This window comes from Narcine bancroftii, chromosome 1 (assembly GCF_036971445.1).
Source record: "Narcine bancroftii isolate sNarBan1 chromosome 1, sNarBan1.hap1, whole genome shotgun sequence".
NCBI classification, from domain to species: domain Eukaryota; kingdom Metazoa; phylum Chordata; class Chondrichthyes; order Torpediniformes; family Narcinidae; genus Narcine; species Narcine bancroftii.
The window spans coordinates 405795607-405813568 of record NC_091469.1 but is presented as its reverse complement, the minus strand read 5'-3'; the positions used below and the strand labels follow the sequence as shown (position 1 = coordinate 405813568).

At 39.2% G+C, this 17962-nt stretch overlaps 1 protein-coding gene across 15 annotated transcripts in view; it reads right to left on the bottom strand.

Annotated features, from left to right (window-relative positions):
* LOC138751511 (ATP-dependent translocase ABCB1-like) overlaps positions 1-17962 on the bottom strand; it is a 135685-nt gene that overhangs the window by 35727 nt on the left and 81996 nt on the right. For 14 of the 15 annotated variants that reach the window (XM_069913846.1, XM_069913855.1, XM_069913851.1 and 11 more), the window contains 5 exons: positions 15692-15847; positions 14875-15021; positions 14614-14718; positions 6825-6902; positions 4076-4159 (listed from right to left, as the gene is read on the bottom strand). In XM_069913846.1, the coding sequence (XP_069769947.1) occupies positions 4076-4159; positions 6825-6902; positions 14614-14718; positions 14875-15021; positions 15692-15847 (570 nt within the window). Of the gene's footprint in view, positions 1-4075; positions 4160-6824; positions 6903-14613; positions 14719-14874; positions 15022-15691; positions 15848-16395; positions 16554-17962 lie in introns of those variants that run through there. The other variant, XR_011350009.1, reaches the window with a different exon arrangement.

Here is a 17962-nt window from a genome sequence, read left to right as displayed (position 1 = left end):
GAAGGGGTGAAGCCTCAAAGATAATGGTGAGTGTGGTGGAATGTTATTACACCACTAGGTCACCAGATGGCTCACCTGGTGACCTTGCAAATATAAACCGGTGGAGACCAACCCCCCTCATTGAGGCCCAGGCTTGCACAGAGGCAAGACCTCAAGACCTAGCTGTATATATTAGCCTATTAAAACTAGCATTTTATCTGCATTCTGCTTCGTGTGATTTGATGCTAGTCGCCAGCAGTCAGGACTTTGAATTCATGCAACCAAAGAAGGGTAATTTATCAAAGAAAAGCAATAGTATTTAGCAAAGGAAAGTTCTTTTCACATTAAGGCAGAGTTAAGAGTTTTGCACATGGTTCCTGGACTGATTTCTTTAATTCATTGGTCACATTAATAAAATTCCATTCATGCTCTGATTACATGTTTGCTCATTATTCAGCTTATCTGCATAAATTAGGCTTCTTTAAAATTTTAAGGTAGCAGAACCCTAGTCCCATAGGGTCACAAACTAGAAAGTGTTCCTCACATTTATGAGGGACATATCAAAGGCAGTAATGCAGAGGTCCAAATGCCTCTATTTGTTATCTTGCAGTTGATCGATTGGCTGGTGGCATCAGGAAAATGCAGGAAGAGATCTTTAGTGTGTGAGGAGTTGAGTTTTTGTAGAGTGGAGGACAAGAATAGGGGAGGGGAGAAGAAGAATCCATCATGCTGAGGAAGGCCAGAGAACTTGGCTTTGGGTAGTGGGAACAGAGAGACTCTCATGGAAGAACATAGTTGGAATTATGGCTTGTGAGGAAAGAACAGCATCATTACATTGGAGAAGAATCAGTATGGGGGAAGATTTGTCAGGTGAGGTCTAAACGGTGTTGAGTACAAGAGAAAATGATATGTCGAGAGTGAGAGGGAAAATGGTATGCAGAGGGTCCTGTTGCTCTTATTTTTTTTTAAACTTTATTTAAGATTTTATAACATGAATAACATATAGAATTACATTAAAAAAATTAAGAACAAAATAATAAAATTACAATACAGTATCAGTAATCTAAATAAACTATACGCTCCCCAATAATTATTACACATTAATAACCCAACTCAAATTAGTCCAACCCCCCTTTCCCCCCAAAATAAAGAGTGAAGAATTAATAAAGTTAATAATATATGTGAGAAAAAAACCACTTACAAAAAAAATACAAAAACATAACCGATTAAAATACTAACAAAAAGAAAAGTAATTAATACTAAGATATCAGACTTAAAAAACATATTTAAATCAAACTTAAATGCATATATTTAACAAACAGAGTTAAGATGAAACATATATTTAACTCAAACTTAATATAAAAAATTAGTAAAGTTAGTAACATTGTTTATCAAAAATTCTTAAACAATAATCAATTCTTTAAAAAAAATTGTAGCATGAGAAAAAAAGATGAAAAAATAACTTTCTCTATAGAGATAAACCTTCACCAAATATCAACTAATTTCACATCTATCATCATATTAGTCACATAAACCACCATCTTAAAACAAAATTCAAACCTCATTAAACATTGTACAATTCAATTTTAGTACTCTTCCACCATTTTTCCCTTTTACTCTTGAATAATTATCCAATAAAAGCTCCAATACCACATTTAAATATCCCCAATCATTACATTAAAATTCAGATATCCAAATAATAAAAACACATCTACAACGAAATCTATATCTTCAACAAATGGAGCATAAACCACAAACAAAATTCAAGCCTCATTAAGAATTGTACAATTCAATTTATAACTTTCACCATTGTTCCCTTCGTTCTATAACTAAAATAGCAAAATAATATACACCAGAATTACCACTCCTTTCACCTTAAAGTTAAAGAAAAAATATTAAAAAAAACTTATCCATCCCATTCACATTTAAATTTCAAATATTCCTTATCTACTGAATAAACTTTACAAAAAAAACCACATCAATTTTTAGTTTTTTTAAACAATCAAATACTTTCTTATGCTTTTTTTTTATAAACACAAAAAAAACCCTTCACTCTTTAATCTAATAATACAAAAAAAAGGAAAAAAAAAATGGGTAGGAGGTTAAAAATACCCCCTCCCGTCTAAACCACGCAATGCGGTAACTCCCAAAAAAAAAATGGGTGAGAGATAACTCACACGTAGCAGATGACTTTCAGGAAATAGTGCCCATCCAGTTCTCTCCCCCAACTCTCACTTCATCTTAAACTAACATCATCATTATTTAATATTCCTTTTTTTAAAAAAAAACATTAGAAAAAAAAAACAACTCTTCTTTTAATCAGCTCCAACTGCCAAGTCACCATTACAACCATTCCTTCTTGGAGCACAGCTCTTTTCTTCCATCTCTTGTCTCCTTAGAGATCGCGGCGGACTATGTCTCTGTTGAAACTGAGTTATTGGGAGCTCTTGAGCAAATGCTATAGTTTCCTTTGGAGAATCAAAGAACTTTGGTTGGTAACCATCTTGTAAAACCTTCAAAACAGCTGGATATCTAAAGGTTGCCTTATAACCTTTCTTCCACAACAACTCTTTAGCAGAGTTGAATTCCCGTCATTGGAACATAACTTCTTGACTCAAATCCGCATAGAAGAAAACTCGATTATTTTGAATCATCAAGGGTGATTTTCTCTGTTGTGCATTTCTAATAGCCACTCGTAAAATTATTTCTCTGTCGTAATAATTCAAGCAACGAACCAAAACAGGTCTTGGACTTTGACCTGAAATAGGTCTTCTACGTAAGGCTCTGTGAGCACGTTCCAGTATTATACCTTCCGGGAAATGTTCTTGACCCAGCACCTGCGGAATCCATTCAGTAAAAATTTTTCTTGGGTCTGGTCCCTCCATTCCTTCCGGCAAACCAATAATCTTTATATTGTTCAATCTGGATTGGTTTTCCAAATAATCAATCTTTTTCACCAAATTTTTATTTTGAGTTTGTAAGTCTTCGACCATTTTGGTCACATCTGAAACTTGATCTCGTATTTCGTCTATATCTTCTTCACACGAATTAAATTTATCTCTCACTTCAAGCTTAAAAGCTCCAAACTCAGCCATCTGTTGAGAATTTATTTCCATCAGAGTATTGAACCTAGTACCAAGTTCAGTCATAATCTTAGATAATCCCTGCATTGTATAAGATAATTTAGATTCAAGATTCACAAGAATCTTTTCAATTGGAAGAGATTCTGGCTCAACAGATTCCTGCTTCTTCTGCATAACCAAAGGGTCTTCTGTTGCTTCCTTCATTCCAGTTGCCTTCCTTGTAGTATAGCTGCGTGTGGAAACCCCAGCCACAGCCTCTCCAGCAATGACTGGAGGACGCCGGCCGGGATTTTCCCCAGTCCATAATGTGTTAATTTCTCCCAGTACATCATAGGTTCTTTTATCTCAAGAGGTGCAGTTTGCAGTGCCACCGCTACAGTTGACAAATGCCTTTCCCCAGCCGGTACTTCAACTGATGTTACTACAAGTGGTTCATTCATAACATTGCCTTCAGATGCTACTGCACTTGTGCGAACCTGAGTAACTCTTTGTTCTAAAGGCTGTTTGGCGCCCTCTTTAGAGGGCTCTACCGATGTAATATTGAACTCTACATCCGAAAGCTATACCTTTCTCCTGGGATCCATTTCAGGCTGACTCTCGATGTCTTTCCTGTAGGTAGACTCCAAAACTTGAACTTTTGGAAAATGTAGTTTTTTGATTATCTGTTGTCGTTTTTTTTTGCTCTTTTCCACCAATTGTACCATCATAAGTTAAATTAACAGCACTGAAGTTATCTAAACTTTTAAAGAATTTTAACGGGCATTTCTAGACAAAACAATAAGATAGAGTCAGGAGAGGACTGGAAGGCACGTCTGATCCTTACGCCATCTTGCCACGCCCCCCACTCCTGTTGCACTTCGTCAGAAAGATGCACCTTCTTGGATTTGTATCAAATCTATCTTTTGTTTGTTAAAATCAGGAACGAATGGGATAGCAATTTTTCATCATTATCTCAATAACATTGGAAGCCCATGATTTAGAAATCCGATGCAGCTAAAAGATGCATTACTCACTGTTTGTACAAATGATGCCTCTGTTGCTAGTCTTGTAGTTAGAGCTCCGGTGTTGTTTTTCTTATCATCAAACCAAGCAATCTCCTAGAAAGAGAAAGAGAGAGAGAGGCAGACAATATGGGAGAAGTCGATCTCCAAAATGAAACTCTCACAGAATAGTTGGTGCAGGACAGTTAACATCCAATGAAAATATATTGAATGTCAAATTCAAAATGCAGTAAAATTTCCATTATCTGACATTCAATCAAGTGGAAACTAAAACAACTGGCAAAAAAGATAGGACATAAATAAATAGATCGATAGATAAATGTGACTGGATGGATGGACCCCATAGTGGAGTGTTGAGACTTTGTTGGACGTGCACAGGTTCGCCCTACTGAATGGGCAATACATGCACATTCTTTTTGCTGTCGCAACTTGCGTGGAGGTGAACCAGATTGTTAGCACGTGGATAGGGTGCCGAGGGCATTACTGAGAACCTTGTGCGGAGGTAAGCTGGGTTGTCAGCGTGAGGACGGTGCACCGAGAGCTTGAGTGGGACACTTGCATGGAGGTGAGTCGGCTTGACTAAAGGTCTGACCAGGACACTTTTGTGGAAGTCAGTCAGTTGCACCGAGGGCCTGTCTATGCCATCTGAATGAAGAGCTGGCTGGTCCCACTCGTGGCTGGGGCAACTCTCCCAAAGTGTCTCCCGTTTCTGCCTAGTAAAGGTCTTTATTTTTATTTGTATTAAGCATATTAGTAAGGCTTTATCTGTAAACTTGGGGGAGGGGGTTAATTATAATGGTGAAATGGTCAGTGTAGCAGTTACAGTACTGCAAAATTATTACAGTACCAGCGACCGGGATTCGAATTAAGATTTTGTGTAATGGGAATTATTTGATTAAAGTGAACTTTACATAATTAAACACTGCAATATAGATTTTTTTTTCAAATTACTTTACATTTTGCACTCTCTTTAATCTTTTAAATGGTGTATTCTTAATGCAGGTGTATTAGTTAGACACCAGAAAATTTGTATATCCGATATCCGTGATCCCCGCAGGTGGCAGGTAATGGGAATTTTACTGTAAATTGTGAATTTTTTAATTGTTTCCCTATAGTCAACAATCTTGCTGTATTTGTGTATGTTCCTTTTCAGTATACAACAGTCATATTTGATACACTGCCTGGAAATTCATCTCCTTTGACAGTATCAGCTATACATGCCAAATAATAGTGGCAGCTTATTGAAGGCAGAATAAAATGCAAGATCATCAGTGAGAAGCCTACTTAACACTTTGGACTGGCAATGAAATTCCAGGAAAGTATCCCAAAAATATTGTTGGAAAGCTTTTCATTAGCTGTATGTCACCTAATGTAATATGGCTGGTGGCTGTTAATCTGTATTCTGTGTCCTCCAGACACCATTGTTTTCACTTCATTAACACAAATGTCTCAACATTCTTTTATGGAGACTTTTGCTGTTTTGTCTTCCCATAAAATATATAACTTCTAATTAGATCTCTATTTCTTCTGAGTGATACATTCAATGGAATTACTGTTGAATAAAACTGTTACCAAATTATGGAGTTATTAAAAAATATAAAAGCAATAGGTTTCGGTTAATGTAATCGTGGAAGGGTGAAAGGTCCAATCAACAAGCTCTGGTAACTCTTCTGGATGTCAAGGGTTGAATAAAAAATGGTTGTTTTTGAAATGTTTAGAGAACTTAAACAGGAGAGGACCTGCAAAACATAGAAAGTATTAGCGGTATTTAGTTAGGATGGCTAAGGGGGCCAGGAAATAAATTTAAGCAAGATACCAAAGCATTTCAGATCAAAGTTGAGAAGATAAACTGGGAAAGGGCACAAAGGTGTCCAAGGAACTCAAGGATGTAGGTGAAGTTCTTAAATACTTCTCACCTATACAGTATCCATTTTAGAACCATAGAACATTACAGAATGGAAACAAGACTCATTGGAGAAGGATATTATACTTGGACAATCAGAAAGGTTGAAGATGGAAACAAATTACAACTAAAGAGTTAGTTTTAAACATTTTTTTCATAAACAAAGATGGATAAATCTTGGAGGACTAGAAGTATGGGAAATATACAATGAATGTGAGGAAGTATTGAGGAACAGAGACTTAAAAGACTACAGAGACTGGAATCTGGAGCAAATGGCAAACTGCTGGATCAATTTAGTGCATCAAACATTACCTGTGGAACCGAAGGAATGGCCAATGTTTCATGTTGGGACCCTGCATAAGGGGTGACAGTGTGGAGTGTAGATAGGCTCTGAGGTAAGGAATGCTAAGACAAAGGGATCTTGATGACATTGCAGACAACACAATGGTTAAGAAGGGATGCAGAATATTTACATTTATTCTCTTGGGCACAGAATCTAAGAGCAAGAAGGTTATGATACAAAGTTATAAAACAATGGTTAGACCACAGATGAAGTATTATGTGCAGTTCTAGTCACCACACTTTTGAAAGGATGTGATTGCACTGGAGAGGTGCTGAGGAGATTTATCATAATAAAGACATAAATTATAATTAGCCACAGCTTTCATCCCTTTTGTGTCCTTTAGCTGCGCCCATCAATGGGTCGTAATTACAATTTCTTTCTCAACCAGAAGATGAAGGTAAGGAACCACCTTCTTGCCAAGATTTCTTTTCCTTCTTCTCCATGTTCTTTCTTCTTTGCAATTATGTATTTGATAGGTTCCAGGACTAACAAATGCATTTGTCATATTTACTTACCTGACGTAACATTGCCTTGAATGCCATGTGTCTTAGTTTCATTGTGAGGGTCTCTCCAGATTTCCCAAACATAAAGCCCTGAAGATAACAATACAAACCCATTTATAATTACCAAAAAGAAAAACTCTGAAAAGTTGTTGAAAATTCTTAATTAATGAAATGACAGGAGTGGGGCTGCATTTCTTACATTTTAAGGTGCAAGTATGACATTATTTAAGCTCTGCATTCATACAACATATTTATTAATAATACTGCTACAAAGAGAATGACAATTACCAGAACTCCATATTTTAAATAGTTTGTTTAATGCTGCCTGGATTGGAATTGGTATCAGTACAACATATCTACCGGCAGTATTTATTTAAATCAATGAAGACTGACCTTTCCATACAGGACAGAATGCAAAGCACCATTCATTTTTTTCATATTTCTTGAATTTTACACCATTTGTACATAATAACGTGCTTAATGTGAAATATAGAAATGGCTGCTGTTAGGTGTGCTTTGTTCATGAATGAGTGAGTCAAACACCAGACTGAGTCGAAATCAAGGTTCTTTGTTCTTTATTGCCGGATTGTAACACTTGCAACTAACAGTGTTAGTTGGAGAAGGCGCATTCTGCCGTTATCAGGAAGTGGTGTTTTTTTTATACCTCAGGATACGTACTTAGTAAATGATCATACCATTACATTGTCCAATGAATAAACTGTTGCTACCCTTCTCTGTTAGTCTGCTGCACATCATTCTTGTTAGTGCCAAGCTTATCTTGAGTGTACAAGGTCACATCTGCATTCTGTTACTCCTTAGTACTGGGTGACTCCTTCTCCGGTCCCATCTCATGATGTTTTTACCTTACTCTGCGCACCATTCAAATATTAAGTTCTGTTGACATTTGAACCAAATTCCAGCAGAGGAATGCTGTATGCACGCATAACCTTGTTGCACATGACTAAGGATAAATGCCTATTTTGTGCTTGAACATTTCACATATAGACTGAGGATCAATCTGGCTGAGGTGTGAAGTGTGTCCAACCAAATATTGTAGGTATTTCTAGGCTCGAGGACCTAATGATGCATTAATGTGACATGAACAATGGTGAAATAATAGCCTAGATTTTTGATGCTGGTGTACCCTGGAGTATTTACAGAAAACCAGGCACACACAATACATAAAGTGATAGCAGTTTTAAGCATTCGAACTTCTCCAATTGACAACTGTTTTGGATATCAATTGGCAAAATGTTTCACTGCCTGCAGTGTTTGATTGACTATTTCATTGGCAATTAGAAAACAAAATGTCTGACAATAATGAGTGCATAGTGGCGCTATGGCAGCACTACAACTCCCAGAAAGCATCGAACCATGCCTGATGATGTCAACAGAAGTTGAGCGTGTGATTCGGGCTTTTAAAAGGTTGCACAGGTGATGAAGAATAAATCCATTTGATTCACTTCAGAAATGCCTTGTGTGGTTATTTTGTTGTGTCCATTGTGATTCCAGTGGCCACAGTTAGTGACACCGATGAGTCCAAAAATGTATTTTTGGACAAACATGGACTCTGCAGCTGTTGCTGTGAAGCTACCACCTTTCTGGACAGCTGAGTCTGAACTGTGGTTCCAACAGGCTGAAGCACAATTTCACCTTTGCAAAGTCGAGTTGGACACCACTCATTATTACCATCTTGTCAGTGCCCTGGACCAAGCTGTCACTAAGAGGGTCAGTGACTTCCTACAGGATCCAACATATACCAGCAAGTATAACACTTTAAAAGCACTTTTATTACATGTATATGGTATGTCCCATAGGGAAAGGGCAGTCAAACTATTATATTTTGATTGGTTGGGAGACCACGCTCCTTCAGAACTAACGGATGAAATGCTGTTCCTGGCAGCTGGCAAAGTCCCAATATGTTATTTGTGCAGCTCTTTTTAGAGTGAATGCCAGATGATATTAGGCTCTTGTTATTCAAGTGTTCATTTGAAGACCCAAGGGCTGTAGTGATGGAGACAGACATTTTATGGCTGGCTAAAAAGCACAGCAACGAAAGACAAGTCTACACAAACAACCCCTTCAATATTGACACCGTGTCACACTCTAGTGCTGTTAGCACATCACTCCCTACAAGCAGCCAACACCCCAAGCAGTCTGTGGACACCTCATCTTAGTGTTATTATCACAGACAAGATAGACAACAGACTCGCCAAGGCAAATAGCGCCTTTGGAAGACTACACAAAAGAGTCTGGAAAAACAATCAACTGAAAATCCTCACAAAGATAAGCGTATACAGAGCCGTTGTCATACCCACACTCTTGTTCGGCTCCGAATCATGGGTCCTCTACCGGCATCACCTACGGCTCCTAGAACGCTTCCACCAGCGTTGTCTCCGCTCCATCCTCAACATTCATTGGAGCGCTTTCATCCCTAACGTCGAAGTACTCGAGATGGCAGAGGTCGACAGCATCGAGTCCACGCTGCTGAAGATCCAGCTGCGCTGGGTGGGTCACGTCTCCAGAATGAAGGACCATCACCTTCCCAAGAACGTGTTATATGGTGAGCTCTCCACTGGCTACTGTGACAGAGGTGCACCAAAGAAAAGGTACAAGGACTGCCTAAAGAAATCTCATGGTGCCTGCCACATTGACCACCGCCAGTGGGCTGATATCGCCTCAAACCGTGCATCTTGGCGCCTCACAGTTCGGCGGGCAGCAACCTCCTTTGAAGAAGACTGCAGAGCCCACCTCACTGACAAAAGGCAAAGGAGGAAAAACCCAACACCCAACCCCAACCAACCAATTTTCCCCTGCAACCGTGTCTGCCTGTCCTGCATCGGACTTGTCAACCACAAACGAGCCTGCAGCTGACGTGGACATTTACCCCCTCCATAAATCTTCGTCCGCGAAGCCAAGCCAATGTGTGGGGAGTAAATGCCCGCAAGTGCCTTCCACCCGGATAGTTTCCGGGAAACACCCAGGCCAACTGCCAGTAAGGGCTGCAGCTGTTAGCGAGAAACCTGTTGTCCCAGCGAAAATTTCTGATGGACACGGGTTCAAAAGTAGTATATTTCCACCCATCTGTTTTGACACATGCCATCCTACCCTGGACCTGCAACTACAAGCAGTTAAGAGTTCCAACATTCCGACCTTTAGCACCAGGAAGATAAATGTTAAGTTCGAGAATCATCTCTACACTTGGCCATTTATTATAATAGCAGTATCCCAACCTTTGCTTGGTGCAGATTTTCTTTGGGCTCCTTCATTCCTCATCAACTCAAAAGGGTGTTGGCTAATAGATGGAACTACTTTTCAGACTATTCCTCTGACAGATGCCTATACCCCTGCTCTGCGCCTTCAAAATGAAAGTAAACCAGTGGATGAATTCTCCAAGCTGTTGGAAGATTTCCCTGAGATTACTACTTTACAATTTTCTGCCTTCACTGCAAAGCACGGTGATACTCACCACATTTGTACTAAGGGCTCTCCTATCCATGCTAAAGTGTGCCACTTGCCTCCAGAGAAGCTGCATTTAGTTAAGGAAGAGTTTGCCAAGATGGAGGAACTAGACATAATTCGTAGACCCGACAGTCCATGAGCATCTCCATTACGTATGGTCCTGAAACACAATGGAGGTTGGCGACCACATGGAGATTACAAGTGGTTTAACAACACCACCATCCCGGATCATTATCCGATACCTCATATTCAGGATTTCTTGGCTAATTTACATGAAGCAAAGATCTTCTCCATAATAGATGGTGTGTGTCTATCACCATGTACCAGTAATGCCAGAAGACTTTCCAAAAACTGCAATAATTACCCCATCAGATTAAAAAATGCTGCTCAGTCATTTCAACAGGTGATGGATGCTTTAGGATGTGGTATGACCAATGTCTTTATTTACCTCGATAACATTTTAGTGGCCAGTGGGACTAAGGAAGAACATTTGGAACATCACTGTACACTTTTTATTCATCTTCAAAACTTTGGACTGACCATAAATCCAGATAAATATGTTTTTGGACAAGAAATTATTGACCTCTTGGGGTATAGGATTACTCAGCAAGGCATGACTCCACAGCCATCCAAAGTTCAGGCCATTACCAAGTGCTCAAGACCTGCTATGGTTAAAAGCCTGCAGGAATTGTTGGGAATGGTAAATTTTTACTGTGGTTTCTTCTGGGAGCAGCTCATATCATGAAGTCTCTTTTCGATTTACTGTCCAGAAACGCCAGAACCATCCATTGAACTGAAGAAGGAAACAATGCCTTCTTGTAGATGAAAGATTTGCTGGCTCATGCCACTAGGCTCAACTACCCAGATTTAAATGCAGCCACTGCCCTTTCTACAGATGCTTCCAGTATGGCTGTAGGAGATGCACTTCATCAATATATCAATGGGCAATGGAATCTGTTAGCATTCTTCAGCCACCGTCTTCATGAAGCAGAAAAGAAATACAATGCTTTTGATACTGAGCTTTTGGCCATTTACTTGTCTATACAACACTTCTGTTATTTATTGGAGGGCAGAGATTTTACTGTGTACACCAACTACAAGCCCTTAACATTTGCATTTTCCAAGTTTGCAGACCCCTGGTCAACTCGACAACAATGGCAGTTATCAATCATTTCAGAATTTTCCACAAAAATACTACATATTTCTGGAAAACACAATGTAGTAGTTGATGCACTTTCCATCTCTGTTCCACTCGAGGTTTCGTCTGTAGATCAAGGTATTGACTACACAGCTTTGGCCACAGACCAAGAACATGACTATGAGATGAATGCTTATTCGACAGCAAACATGAACCTGTAATTGAAAGATGTCCAGTTTGGACTTCATGGCAAACTACTCCTCTGTGATATATCAATGGGACAGCCACACCCAGTATTTGACTCTGTGCATGGTCTCTCACATCAATCAATTAGATTGACCATTCAAATGGTTTTGGACAGGTTTGTGTGGCACAGTCTTAAAAAAGACGTTGCACAAATGGCGAGATCCTGCATTGCCTGCCAGAAAGCAAAAGTTCAGTGGTGTACCAATTCACCAGTGCAGTCCTTCCCGGCAGTTATTCAGTGTTTTGCTCATGTCCATGTGGACATTGTTGGTCCACTTCCTGTTTCATGAGGATACCATTATCTTTTTATAGACAGATTTACACAGTGGCCTGAGGCCGTGTCTATGGTAGATGCTACTGCAAACACTTGCGCTCAGGTGTTTCTCAGCTCCTGGATCTCTCGTTTTGTTTTACTGGTGTATGTTACTTCAGATAGAGGACCAGAATTTACTTCCTTGCTGTGGATGGACTTGACTTGCTTGCTCAGTACAACAACTCATAATATGAATACGTATCATCCCCAGGCTAATGGAATGGTAGAAAGATTTCATCGACATCTCAAGTCAGCCTTGATGGCTCAGTTAGAGGGCCTGAACTGGCTGATGAGCTGCCCTGGGTATTACTGGGCATTAGAACAACTCCAAAGGAGGACCTCCAAGCTTCATCTGCGAAGCTCATGTACAGAGCATTGTATTGAAGCAATGATGGAAAATTAGCAGATGAGTGTAAGCACTCTACCTCCCCCTTCATTCCACTGGCCATTAACAGCCTTTGTCCAGGAAGATGAGGGTCAAGCCAAAATCACCACATCAAGATCAGACTCCGGCAATGGTGGTTTAGGGGTCAATTTTACTATGGTCTCCCTTAGCCTGCTCAACAGTTCCTTAGGATCATTTTCCATCATTGCTTCAATACACCTTAGCACCTGGTTGTGACACCAGGTGTATCAGCCTTGAATGAGGCTGGTCTTGCAGCCAACCAAAATATGTTTTAGTGTTACTGAGATCAGGCAGAGAGAGCATGTGTGGTCTTTTCCATGCCACTGGCTGAAATTCATGGTAGATAGCAAGACATCGTATGCAGCCCTGATGGTGAAGCTCACTCTGAATGTCTCCATCTCCCACAGCTCTTTCCAAGAGATTGTCCTTTTCTCCACACCCTCCCATCTCATCCATTGCCGTTGCTTTGCCTGAGTGATGACCTTTGTGTACTTTTCTGCCGCTTCCTGCCAACGTATCTCCTCCATCACAAGGCAGCATCTCTGAGATGGAGAAGCCTTATTCCAGGCTAGTGTACTGGCCCCTAGACAAAGACCATTCCTCCCTTGCTGCACTTGTCCCATGACATCCCTATGCTTGAGTGCCACCTTTGCTTGCTTAGTTGCTTCTGATGGAATCCATTTCATCCAGGATGACGCCAGCCTGAGATACAAATGGATCACTCACCCCTGTTAATATCATCTCTAGTCTTATTTTGGTGCACTTATACTCCTCTGAAAGACTGGAAATGGGTAGCTCTAGGACCCATTTGCTGTAGAGCCCTTTGCTGCTGAGGAATCTGGGAAGATCAAGCCACTTTCTTATGTATGAGTTGATCAGTCTCTCCATCTTTTCCATGCTTGAGACTGGAATCTCATACAGGGTTAGTGGCCACACAAGGTGTGGAAATAGCCCAAACTGTATTCACCAAAGCTTCAACTTGCCAGGGAATAGGGTTCTGTTGATGCTCTTAAGGCCACTGATGTATCTGCTCTATCTTTGAGGGATGTGTTATGCCACTGACTTAAGTTTATCACTGGTTTCTCAAAGACTGTTGGAATCGTCTCATTGCCCATGAAGAAGTGTTGATTTATCAGCTTCCTCTTGACCATGGAGATGCTCTGAATTTGCTTGACCTGATCTTCAACCAAACCTGCTTGATGCTCTCTTGAAGCTTCCTCAACAGGCGTACCATGGCTTGGTTGTGGTCAGTGTTTTGAGATTGTCTATATATGCTCTGATAGCAGATTTTATGTGCTGCCCTCTGACTACCCATCGAGATGTACTAATGATCATCTCTATGGCCATGGTGAAGGCCTAGCAGGGAGATGGTACAATCTGCCATGATTCCCATCTCCAGATATTGACAAGCTGTGGTGTAGTCTGCTGTTTTCAAACATATCTGTACATCTGGAAGTAGGTTATGACAAGGCTTGTGAGGGCCACTAGAACCCCAAAGAAGTCAAAAGCAGTCTTGAGGAGGTTATGAGGGACACAGCCAAAGGCATTGGAGAGGTCCAGGAACACCACATGCAGATCTGTTCCCTCCTTCTTGGTCACCTTGATCTGATGCCAGATAGTGCAAGCATGTTCCAGATAGCCAGAGAAGCTTGAGATCCCTGCTTTCTGGATTGATTTATCGATCAGATAGTTCCTTTGCAGATATCTTGGCAGCCTATGAGCCACCACACTAAAGATGATTTTGCCTTCAACGTTCAGGAGACGGATCTGGCAGAGTTGCCTGATTTCTGATTAACCCTTTTCTTTTGGGGAAAAAAAAGGTTTTGGGAAAGTTTTTTTTTTAAAAAAGAACAATAACATTGAAATTTTAAAAAATGATGAGATTAAATAAAGGAAAGAGATTAAAAGTCAACCGGCATGGTGCCAAGGTGACTTCAGGTGAGAGGGAAGAGACCACATCAACAGCACTGAAATTGATAGAGTAGATAGCTTCAAGTTCTTGGGAATAAATATCTTTAATGACCTGACTTGGGACAAGCATGTTGATGCAATGGTGTACCCCACACAAGTTTTAAGTATATCTAATGCACCAAATAAACGCTTTCCCTTTGTGGAAGTTGTCCATCACTTCTTGTAGACATTCATTTACTGTATTATTTTTGCATGTATAACAATTATTTTATTGTGAAACATTATTTCCCTTAAAGCTTTATTACTTGTGTAGTGAGATACTTACTTGTAAGAAATATGTAACAAACGAAATTACACCAATGATAAAGAACAGGAGGGAATAAAGATCAGCTTCTTTCCTGATCACATTAGGGTCAGTTTTAGTGAAGACCTAGGAGAATGAAACAAAATCAGTGAACTTTGAGAGATTAAATTGGACTTTAAGAGATAAGCAAGATGCAGGAGATAGATCTTGAGGGGCTAAGGGTTTATGATTTATCATTATAATCTATTGTTGAGCAACTGATTTAAAAATTTCCACACTTACACTAATGATCTTTGCAAATATAATGCAAAAGGCAGGGTGAGTTCCTCCATTGATAGTTGCAGCTAGGACTCCCACAGTTATGGCTGGCCATTCGGTCTTATTCAGCTTGAATAGTTTTAGAAGTGAAACTTCTCGGAGCTTAACTTCCTTTTATGAAAAATGACAAAAATAACACAATCTGACTTATACCGTATCTATACTGTAAACTGCAATAATCTATATCCTACAATTTGGAATGACCTTCTGGCATCTAACCTGTCAACCCTTTGATAAATTTACATTTCAAAGAAATCTCCTCTGATTCTTCTAAATACTGTCTCTGCCCACTGATTCATCCAGGGAACATGGATAAAACTCCTTCTGCACTTTCTTCAATGCAACCAATTCCTGAAGGGCAGGTCAAACCTCGATGACCTTGATGACGATAAAGCGGGTTTTGTTTTAGGTAAGTGGCCTTCTCTTTCTTCTATTCCTTAAATTTGTAAATATGAGAACTTTATAGCTACAAATGGAACCTAAAATGAATGATCTATGAAAGAATGCCAAGATTTTAAGCCCAGAAAATTTGTTGGCAATCAATAGCATGTCCTTCTCTTGGAGCTGCCAAGGCATTTCCAGCAGTGAAACCTTGGTGGTTTTTAACCATGTGGCCAAAGAGCATACATTTTAGGAAGGGCAAACTGAAGCTTTCCAGGTGAGTATAGTTATTGCATAACTACCTGACCAAAAACAACTCATGAATATTTTAAAAATCAATTATAATCAACATTATAAAATGATATGACAGCAAGAATATGTAACATTAAATATGTATTACCTCCATCTTACTTTCCTCCAATTTAGTTTCATTATGGGATATACTCTTTGTACTTGACGAGTTGGATAATGTTCGCTTGCAGGGAGGATATTCATTTTCATTTGCTGCTGTTACATCATCTGATTCTTTTTCATCTTTCTCTGTACTTTTAAATTTCTTCCCATATATCAAACAAACAAAGTAGTTATAATTAATTATGACACTAATCAATTAATTAATTGTGGCCTTGTTAACTGCCAATTGGGTTTTACACTTTTTTTCTGAACAGAGGCCATTTAAAAAAACTAAGTTCATTAGGACATTACAATGACATAATTCTCAAACATAGAACAGTACAGGACAGATCAACCCAAGATGTCTGGACTGAACATGATGCCCAAATTAAAATAAAACACTTCTGCTTACACATGACGCTCTTTTCCTTGCATGTCGATGTGCATATCATGAAGCCTCTTATATTGCATGTTACTGTTTCATTTGCTTCCACCAGTACCCCTGACAGTCCATTCCAGGAACCTGCGATGCTCTGTCCCAAATATATGCTTTAAACTTTTCCCTCTGCCTCACTTTAAGTGCTAGTCCTCCAGTACATAACATTTTTAACCTGAATGTCTAAACTATCCATGGCTCTTATAATCTGTCAGGTCTCCACTCAGCCTCAGATGCTCTAGAGAAAACAGTCCAACTCTCTCTATATCTCATACCTTCTTATCTAGGCAGAATGCTGGTGAATCTCTTCTGTACTCATTCCAAAGCCTTCACATCCTTCCTGTAGTGGGTGTCCAGAATTATACACAATATTCCATGTGTCACTGAACTAAGTTTGACATAGTTGCAATGCTTTACTGTTATATTCTGTGCCCTGATAAGTGAAGACAAGCATGTCATATATATTTTTTTAATTATCATGCTATGTGTGGACATGTTCAAAGAGCTATGGATTTGGACTCCCAAATCCCTTTGCACACCAATACTTTTAAGGTATACATTCCCCATCCATTTGACCACCCAAAGAGCAGCAACTCACACTTATCTGGATTAAGTTCCATTTGTCATTTCACTGCAAATTTATTTGTAACAGGTCTATATTCTGGTGTATTCTTTGATAGCCTCTACACCATCCACAACTCTAGCAATCTCTGTGTTATCTGAAATCTTACCATCCACCCACTGTTTTATTCAAGTCATTTATATATAATATATCACAAACAACAGAGGACCCAATATTGATCTCTGCAGACCACTGATCATGGACATTTAGCTATAATAACACCCTTTGTCTTCTATGGACAAGCCAATTCTGAATCCAACCATCAATTCACTGTGGATCCTATGCATCTTTATCTTCTGAATCAACCTTTCAAATGCCTTACTGAAGTACATATGGGCAACATCCTCTACTCTACCATGATCAATCACTTCAACAAAAACTCAATCATAATTGTAAGATACGAGTTGTACCACACAAAGCCATGCTGTCTTCCCATAATCTGACCATACCTTTCTAAATGTCTGTATTCCTCTCCCTTAGTATCCTTTTGAATAGTTCCCAACCAGTGGTGTGAGGCTCACCAGTCTATTATTTATGAGATCATTCCTATTTCCTTTCTTGAACAAAGGAAACATATTAGCTACTCAACCAGTTCTCTGGGATCTTGTCTGTTGCTACTGAGGATGCAAAAATCTTCATCAAGGCACCAGCAATTTCCTCTCTTGCCTCAGTTCAATAACTTGGGATACATCCCATCAGGTCTGGGATCTATCTATGATAATGCTCTTGAAAAGACCAACTGAAAATAAAGTTTTGCCCAATAAATGCTGATGAAGTGTTGTCAGTTAGATAATCACATCTCCCAAAATTACAAGATTTCAAAATTATTATAATTATTTTTGAAACTTCCTGGGATTCAGAAACATTTAAAAACAATTTATAAAGCAATTGAATTGTTACATTTAAAATATTAAACATTAAAAATTGTAACTCCTAAGAAAGTTGCAACAATTTAAAACATGTCAACAAGTACTGTTCTCATTAATATGCATCTTGGGTAACATGCAGAAGTTTTCTTCAGCAAAATTAATAGAATGACTGAACCTGTGCCAGGTCTAACCTGCCACAAATTTGCTGTCAAAATTCCCAATTGTATCTCAAATGGAGTCTCGTGGTAGAGTGTTTTTAGAAAAATCTTATCGACTATCAAGCAAGTTGTATCAAATTCTGAGCATCGAACTGCTATTGCTCTCAGGAAGATCTGGCCAGGTATTTTGCCA